The sequence below is a fragment of the Mustela nivalis genome (assembly GCF_964662115.1).
Source record: "Mustela nivalis genome assembly, chromosome: 7".
In the NCBI taxonomy this organism is placed as follows: domain Eukaryota; kingdom Metazoa; phylum Chordata; class Mammalia; order Carnivora; family Mustelidae; genus Mustela; species Mustela nivalis.
In genome coordinates, this window is record NC_139026.1 from 6584838 (window position 1) to 6593505 (window position 8668).

The 8668-nt window shown below is 48.5% G+C and overlaps 1 protein-coding gene across 1 annotated transcript; it reads right to left on the reverse strand.

The window, feature by feature from the left end:
* Positions 1–271: 271 nt before the first annotated feature.
* LOC309869207 (uncharacterized protein) lies at positions 272–6489 on the reverse strand. The gene is made up of 2 exons (XM_082739946.1): positions 6230–6489; positions 272–4901 (listed from the first exon to the last, which is right to left on the reverse strand). The coding sequence occupies exons 1-2, from the start codon at positions 6443–6445 to the stop codon at positions 345–347; spliced, it is 4773 nt and encodes a 1590-aa protein (XP_082596072.1). The 5' UTR covers positions 6446–6489; the 3' UTR covers positions 272–344.
* Between the last annotated feature and the right edge of the window lie 2179 nt (positions 6490–8668).

Sequence of the window (8668 nt, forward strand, 5' to 3'; positions counted from 1 at the left end):
TGTGAGCACCCCACCTCAATCAGAATTAGCCTGGACCAGGGCAGGACAGAGCCATGATAGAAACCTCAGTATATCCTACTGTGAGGAGCTAGGGAAAGGAATGTGTTTAGATGACGACAACATTGGGTTGACCCACATTCCCCAAACCTTCAATACCACAGAGTACACTGGCTTCTACTCCACCTACAAAGTATCCCAGCCTCCAAAAGGGGACACTCAGAAAACATGTGCCAGAAATAGCAGAACCCCACAGGGCCCAAATAACCAATTTTATTAGAAGCTGTGAGGGTGAGCAGACAACTCATGCCTTCTCTTATGTGTCCTGAGGACCCTGGGCCCGCAGCCTACTTTCTAAAGCCATGCTGGAGCAGAAAACATCTCAAATGCTTCATTAAACCAAACTTTTGAGGGGCTGATGGATTCTTCAGGGATCCATGTAGGTTCTCAGGTTCCCCCTGACCGTGGAAGCACTTTGTCTGGGGAAGAACAGCCTCAGCACAGGAATGACTTGGTGGCTGAAGGTCTGTCTTCAAAGAAATACAGACTCCAGGGCTATCCTTCCTTGTATGTTGGTCGCTCACTTTGGAAAGCAGGGTAGGATCAGGATCCCGCAGACTCAGGTTGGGGGCTGAGTGCTGAGGCTTGGCCTGGTGTGGGGACCAGGATATCTTGTTTAAAAGGGTCGTGCTCAACCTTGCTGCAGCAGAGTGGAAATAACATTTGAAGTTGGAGGTATTTGTGAAATGGAAGGAAGGCTGCTGCCCAGCCCCTTTGCCCTCTGCAGCCTCCAGGCTTTCTCTTCTCCCATGTGTGGGCTGCTGACATTTAAGTCTGGGGGGCTTAGGGGCCTCCTGGGGTATGCGCTCCTTCCCCCAGGTGTCATGGCCTGCCCTGGAATATGAGGTCCGTCCTTTGCAGGGAGCCATCTCTGCCGTCTGGGAGACTCCTGGCCTGACTACTTTCCTGTCCCTGCTGTTCTCACTGGAAGGCTCTTGGCCACACCAGCTCCTAGACTGTGCTGCGGGCCTGGAGTTCCGGTAAGTGGCAGCAGCCTTGGCTCTAGGAGCCTTTTCCGGGATGTCCCGTGGTTCTCTAGTGCCTCCTGGTGGCCTGACTCTCCCGGGCTTCTCAGAATGGATGGAAATGCCCATGGACTCACACCCATGTGACCCACATTTCTCTAGAGCCCTGGCCCGAGTAGGAAGTTTTGAGCTTTTTCTTTCTGGGGGCTGAACTCTCTGGGATCTCTCAGTTGACTTGAGGCCTGGCCTGCAGCCCTGGGCCTCACAGTGCGTTCCCTGCTGTCGTTGGAGCTCACGGGCTGTATACAATCCAGGGAGCCTCATCCCAGCACGGGGTAGCGGGCATGGTCCCAACTTGTTAAAAAGCAAATGGGACTCCAGGATCCGCTTGGGGAGGCCCCACCTCAGGTGTGCAATCTTCCGTCGCATGAGGGACTCCAAGAGGAGCTGTTGGCTCTTTTTGAGGACTGGCCACTTGGGGGGAACAGTGAGGACAGTGGGAGCACCCACCAGAGCTGCGGCAGCTTGGGAGGCTTGGCGACATGAGACAGAGGGGCGGGCAGAGGGCAGGCCCAGGGGAGCAGCCAGAAGTTCTCCAGAATGTAAGTTCTGGAGCTGCCGCATCCAGACAGAAGTCCTCCCTGGATCGACCCTTTTATCCTTTCGTCGGCTTTTCAGGGCTTCAGGTGGGGGCTGTTGGGAGGCTAGCCTGACCCTCACTCTGTGCTTCTTGGCAGAGGCCATGCTCTGGCTGACCATATGCTCTCCCTCCGCACTGGCATGCAGGGAGAGTTGACTGCAGCTCGGGAGAGGCTTCAGCTCAGGACAGGGAGCAGAAGCCACTGCCTGTTGCTGTTCCATGGCCTCATATCCAGGCCCCTCGCCCCCAGAAGAGTCAACTGGGAGATTGTCTTTAGCAGCATCTTTTCCTCTGACCTGCTTCTCGTTTCCTCCTTTTGGAATGTGAGGTCCTCCAGCCTCCTCAGCTCTGCACTCTGTCCGGCTCCCAGCATCTTGGATCTCTGCAGCGTCCTCATCTCTGTCCTTGTCCTGGTTCCCCAGCTCTTGTATCTGGATCTCTCCATCTACTTCACTTCTTACCTGTCCCTGGTAATCTCCCCCTGGAGCCTGGGCCTCTGTACCCTCATCACCTGCGGTCTCTCTCAGGTTTCTCTTCCCGTGTATTTCAGTGTCTGCACCATTCTCACCTCCCGCCTGCTCCTGGTTCGTCCACTCTGATGAACAGCTCTTTTCATTAGCTTTGCTTTCTATCAGTCTCCCGGAACCTCCACTAAGTCCTTGGGTCTTTCCACTACCCTCACTCCTAGCTTCTCTCTGACGTCTCTTCCCCAATGTCTGATTTTCCTCCTCCTTTCCCCTCTGCTCCCAATTGCTCCTCCTTGGTGAGTGACTCTCCCCAGTTCCACCATCTAACTGTTGCTGGCTCTCTCTCTCAGGCCTCTGGATCTCTACAGCATCCTCACTTCCAGCCTGAATTCTTCTTCCATTCTTACCTCCTGTCTTCTCCTGGTTCTTCCACTCTGATAAATGGATCTTTCTATCAATAACACCTTTTACCTGGCTCTGGTCTTCTTCTGCATGTTCCCAGGTCTCTGTATCATTTTCAACTACAGCTTCTCTCTGGCTTGTCGTTATTGGAGCTTGAATTCCTGTACCATTCTCACCTCCAACCTGCTCCTCTGTCTTCCATTCTGCTGAATGAGTTTCTCCATCAACTTTACTTATTAATTCTCTCCTCTTTTCAGGCTCAGATGCCTGGGTGTTTGCACCATCTTTGCCTCTAATGTATTCCTGATTCTTACACTCAGATGTATGAATCTTGCTATTAATTTTACTGCTTGACTGACCCTGGTTTTCTTCCCCAAGTTCCTGGGTCTCTTTACCAACTTCACCTTTAACCCCTGTCAGATTTCTCTTCCCTAGTGCCTGAATGTCTATTCTATTATCATCTCCAAACTGCTCCTTGTTCCTCCTCTCTGGTGGATGGGTGTCTACAAGAGTTTCATGTCTTAATTGTCCTTGGTCCTCTGCCTCAGGAGCCAAGGTATTTGTACCATCTTCTTCTCCATCTTTTCTCTGATCTCTCTTCTCTGTTGCCTGAGTTTCGGCCCTAAATTCACCTCCAATCTGATTCCCCCAACATGGTATCTTGCATTCTCTGTATATTTCACTTCCACTCTGGTCCAGATGCCCCCAACATTGTATCTCAAAGTTTTTGTCAATTTTACTTGCTACTAGTCTCTTGTTTCCCCACCAGGGTGCCCGGATCACCACCCAGTCCTCCTCTCTTATCTCCCTGAAGTTCTTCCTTCTAGAGATCTGGGTCTCTCCAGCATCCTCCCCCCTTCTCGGGCCTTGGTTTCTCCACCCCACTAGAAGTTCGTGTCTTAGTTGTTTCCAAATCTCTTCCTTAGATGCTTGGATCTTCTCAGATTTCTCACTTCCACTCTGATCCTTCTTTCCCCACCCTGGGGTCTGAGTCCCTATAACATTCTCACGTCTAGCGCATTCCTGTTTTTCCCACCCCAGGACCTGGGTCTCCACACCTTTCTCTTGTGTTACTTCTCCCAGGTTCTCCCTCCCCAGTACCTGGGTTTGCACATCATTCTCACCTCCAGCCTGGGCCTTGTCTCTCCTCTCCTGCGCCTGAATTTCTATGCTAGTATCATCTTGCATCTCGTCTTGTTTTCCCCATCCTGACAGCTGGCTTTCCTCACCATCCTCACTTCCACTCTGGTCCTGCTTCTCCAATTCTTGGGCCTTGGTCTCTCCTTCATCCTCTCCTCTGGCCTCTTTCTTGTTCTTCTCAAGTGCCTGGGTGACTACAGCATCCTCATCTCTACTCTTCTCTTGATTCCCCCATTCTGGTATCTGAGTCTCTGCAGCAGTTTTACATCTTAACTGTTCCTGGTGCTCTGCTATATGTGCCTGGATTCCAGGAGGATTCTCACCTTCAGCCTCCCTCTCATTTCTATTCCCTAGTTCCTGAATTTCGGCTCTCTTCTCAATTCCCATCTCGTGCTGGTTCTTTGACCCTGATGTCAGGATATCTCCATCGGTTTTACTTATTACTAGTTTTCGACTGCTCCATGCCAGGAACTTAGTCTCTGCACCATCCTCCATCTCAAAATTCACTGGAAGTTGCCTTCCGGTTACCTGAATCTCCCAAGCATCCTCCCCACTGCTCTCTGTCTGGTTCACCCACCCTAGAGCCTCCCTGCCTAGCATCTGGTTTTCCCTCCCTGGTACCCGGGCCTTTTGTGGGCATCTCCAGGACTTCCAGGTGGACATTCTCACTTGTTGGATGGAAGGATCAGGCAAGAAGTCTCTGGAGCAGAACTGTAGCCTCTGAGATGAAGGGAGATTTGAAAGAGAGGTAGCTAAAATCCTGGATGTGAGGTGAGATCTCAGGCTGACAACACGCTCCAGTGACACCAACTCTTCCTGGGAGTGGACCAGCAGCTGCTCCATCCTTTGGTACCGGTCAAGGGCAGGGGATAGTGACTTGCATATCAGGTGAGTCCGCTCATCACTGAGACACCAGGGTACCTGCCGTGCTTCCCGAGAACTGTCCTGGAGGAGCATACAGGTGCTTGAAAGGGAGGTGGTGCAAAAGAAGGGCTCAATAGGTGTGTGGAAATCCTGAGGTGGGCCCTGAAATGGGTGTTGCCAAGAGAGCAGGTGTTGGGTCCGTGATACCTGGAGGCCCCTTCGGTATTCCTGTCTCTTCTTTTGTACCCATTGTTGGACATAAGCATCCAGGTCATTGAAATTATCAGGACTGAAGAAGAATTCAGGGGTCATCCTGAAGCGAGTGTCATGTCTCACGGAGGGCACTGTCCACTTCTGCTGTGTCACCTGTAGTTTAGAATGAAGAAGTAAAATCTTTGCTCACATATTGTCTCATCTAATTCTCACAGATCAGAATTACAATGTCCATTATCCAGATGAGGACACTGGACTCAGAAAAGAGGGAATCGCTTCCCTTAGGGCATTCATTTAAGAAAGACAAAGAATTTACTCCAGATCAGGCACTATTCTAGATGCTGGGGTTACCAGCATGAACAAGACTAAAGTCCTTATTGGGAGCTATCTTCCAGACATGGAAGACACAATAACCAAGTATACAACATGTTAGGTATTGAAAAATGTTCTGGTGGAAATAAAAGTAGACTGGGTATGGGACTAGTTCCCTTAGACAGACTGGTCCTAGAAGGCCTCTCAGAGGAGGTGACATTTGACCGGAAACCTGAATGAAATGATAGGCAAGATGTTAGTGCAAAGGTCCTGAGATCAGAACAAAGTCATGTGTATAAGAACATCAAGGGGCCCTATGCCCAGAATGGAACAGGTAATGAAAAGTGTGCTGGGAGTTGGGGTCAGAGAGAAATGTAGGACAGATCATGCTGGGCCTTTGACTTAAGGTTAGGAATTTGAATTTTTTTTCTGAGTTGACAGGGAGTGTATCTGTAGGAGCTGTTGCAGGGTTTTGAGGGGCAAAGTGGTATGATTTATTTTGAAAAGTTGGTTCTTGCTCATAAGCATGATTTTAAGTCAGGTGCAAAGGAATACCTACCATACGGCATCATCATACAGGCAAAACTAGTCCATGTTATTAGGAATCAGCATAGTTGTGACTGCAAGTTTCTGGGCTTGATGCTGTACATGGATGTATTCAGTTTGTGAAAATTCATTGATCTATAGACATGTGGTCTATGTACATGTATTATCCCTGAATTAAAATTTTAAGGGAGAAAGAAAGAAAGAGAAGAGAAGAGAAGAGAACAAAAGGAAAAGAAAGAAGATAATCCTGTTGGCTGAGTGGAATATCGTCTGGGCTTGGATGAGAGAGGCCACAGGAACCGAAGACAGTGCTACATATAGTGTAGGGGAGCTATGAGGGAAGGTTTGCCCAGGGGGCAGCAGTGAGTTTTCTAGAAGTGATCAGATTTGAGATGTGGTTTGCAAGTAGAGTCCATAGGACTTGTAGATGGACTGAATGTGTGGAATGAGGGAAAGAGACCAGGGTGACTGGTGGGTTTTGGGGTCTGGTAATGTTCTCCATGACCAGTCTTGAGCTCCTCCTTGTGATTTATCTCTGGTATAGGACATAGAACAGGGTCCTCATAACAAGTGAATGAGACAATCTTGGTGCCGAGGGAAGGAGGTGTGTGGGGTCCCCTCACCTTGATGACCTTCCGTGTGCTGGGGTGGGTCCTTGTGACCTGGTGCCAATAGTGCTGGACCTGCCAGATCAGAAAGAGGCAGAGCACAAGCAGGTTGCCACAGCACCGAGGGTCCCTGCAGCTGCGATCCTCAGAGAGCAGGCCCCGCACTGGCTCCCACTCAGGGCCCTGGAATGGCCCCACCACAGCACAGGCTCCCAGCAGTGGCAGCAACATGACAAAGCGTAGGTGAGCAGGTGGTGTTAGGGAGTTGGAGGGCAGGACTGATGTGACTGACTCAGCCAGTTTGGGATGAGGTAGCCCCTGCCTCACAGCACTCCTGTCACTGAAGCTACCTCACAAAGGAGCCTCAGCCTCCGTTCCACCCTGAACCTGGCACCAGAGCTGGCTAACATGCCCTTAGTGCAGGTAAGGACAGCGTTGGGAAACTGCCCAGAAGGGAATTAAAAGGAAGAATTTGTTTTAGATATCCCATCCTCTGCAGGGAAGAGATTACATTTCTCCTTATGTGATGGGGTGATGTAACTTGCAGTTTATATGATTTCTTTCTTCCCATCAGATACTTTCCTCCATGTGTCCATCTGCCTATCCACTACCAAACATTAAGTAATGAACACTGTATTGAACATGTGTATTCTTGTTTGAACACCCAGCATTCCTTCCTCTTTGTTCACAGTATTCTGGTTTTCTTTTGGGGGTTACTTTTCCCATCTCAGGATTGGTAGAGGAATAAATGCTACCCTGAAGACTGTCTTTCACCCAAAGGTTATATTCAAAATATTGAATAGTGGAGTAGGAAAGGGCATCAGCCAATTGGATGGGCCAGGCCTTAGCCCTTTAATAGCTGCATTATAAGTGTTCCTGAGCATCCCAGGAGAGGGGCATCACCTACTTGCCAACCATTTGGGATGTATTTCTCTATTTTAAGAACCCAGTATCTCACATGGTGTATTCTGGCTTAATGTTACCCCAGCTTATATCTGATACTCTCTCCTAGATCCAGGACAGTCAAGGAATGGAGGTGTGACCTAAGCTTAGCCAACGAGGCTTTCTCTGCCAGGGCTCTAAATATCAAAATCAGAGATTCAAGGTGGGGAAAGGAAGTTGGTGAGAAAAAGAGAAAGAAAAGCAGCCCATGACAGCTAGGAACTATTAAGACTTGGTATTTCTAGGAGATGCCTTGACACTCACAGTTGGGTCTTGGTATTCTCCTGCTCAGTATAAACAATTTCATAGATTATCAACATCAGACAAAACCACTCTGTGATAATCAAGACAAAAACAAGACTACTCTTTAATCCCATCTGAACAAAGACAAAAACATGAACATTATTGAAACCACAAAAATCACCAAATTCCCCTTCTTTTAATATGTGTGACTAATATGTGTGACTGCTAATATGTGTGACTGCTATTTCTTTACCAATTACAGCTTTAGCCCCGCTTTATTCCTTCTGCCTTGTAGATAAGATTATTAAGATACCCAATTATAGGGGCGCCTGGGTGGCTCAGTGGGTTAAGCCGCTGCCTTCGGCTCAGGTCATGATCTCAGGGTACTGGGATCAAGTCCCACATCGGGCTCTCTGCTCAGCAGGAAGCCTGCTTCCCTCTCTCTCTGCCTGCCTCTCCATCTACTTGTGATTTCTCTCTGTCAAATAAATAAATAAAATCGTTAAAAAAAAAAAAAGTTAAGATACCCAATTATAGGGGTACCTGGGTGGCTGAGTTGGTTAAGTGGCCAACTCTTTATTTTGGCTCTGGTCATAATCTCAGGGTCGTGAGATTGGGCATTGCATTGGACTCCACATTCAGCAGAGTTTGCTTGAAATTCTCTTCCTCCTTCTCTGCCCCCCCCCCTGCTCATGCACTCTTTCTCTAAAATAAATAAATAAATAAATAAATAAATAATAAATAAACCTATCTTTAAAAAAATGCCCAATCACAGAATTATTCACACTGCCTGATGGCATCTAATCCAGAGCAAACCACTCAATTTCTTGAACCCTCCCTAAAATCACCTATTACAACATAAATCCTACAGTAAATCCTTCCTAACACCCTCTTATTGAGAAGGCCTATCATTGCCCACAATATGCATTCTCCCTTGATGCGATAAGTAATAACATTATAAAGTGTATTCCTGCTAGTCCTTGGCTGGAGGGCACTGACAGCGGAGTGAGACTGTAGGGCTGCTTCTGCTCTCACAACCAACTCCTGTGGAATCTATGGGCTCTACAACAGAGTTTTTCTCAAACTCCTTTTTGGTTGCTTGCCAGCAAAGATCCCTAAGTGAAACAGGCACTACCTTTGGGCCAGGCATATTACCAGAAGATAGGTATCCAAAGTACCCAAGGCATCCACAAGACCTGCTCTCATGGAGCTCTTGGTGTGGTTGGAAAGGTGGGCACTGAATAAGGGCGAGGTTGACAGGTGCTGTAA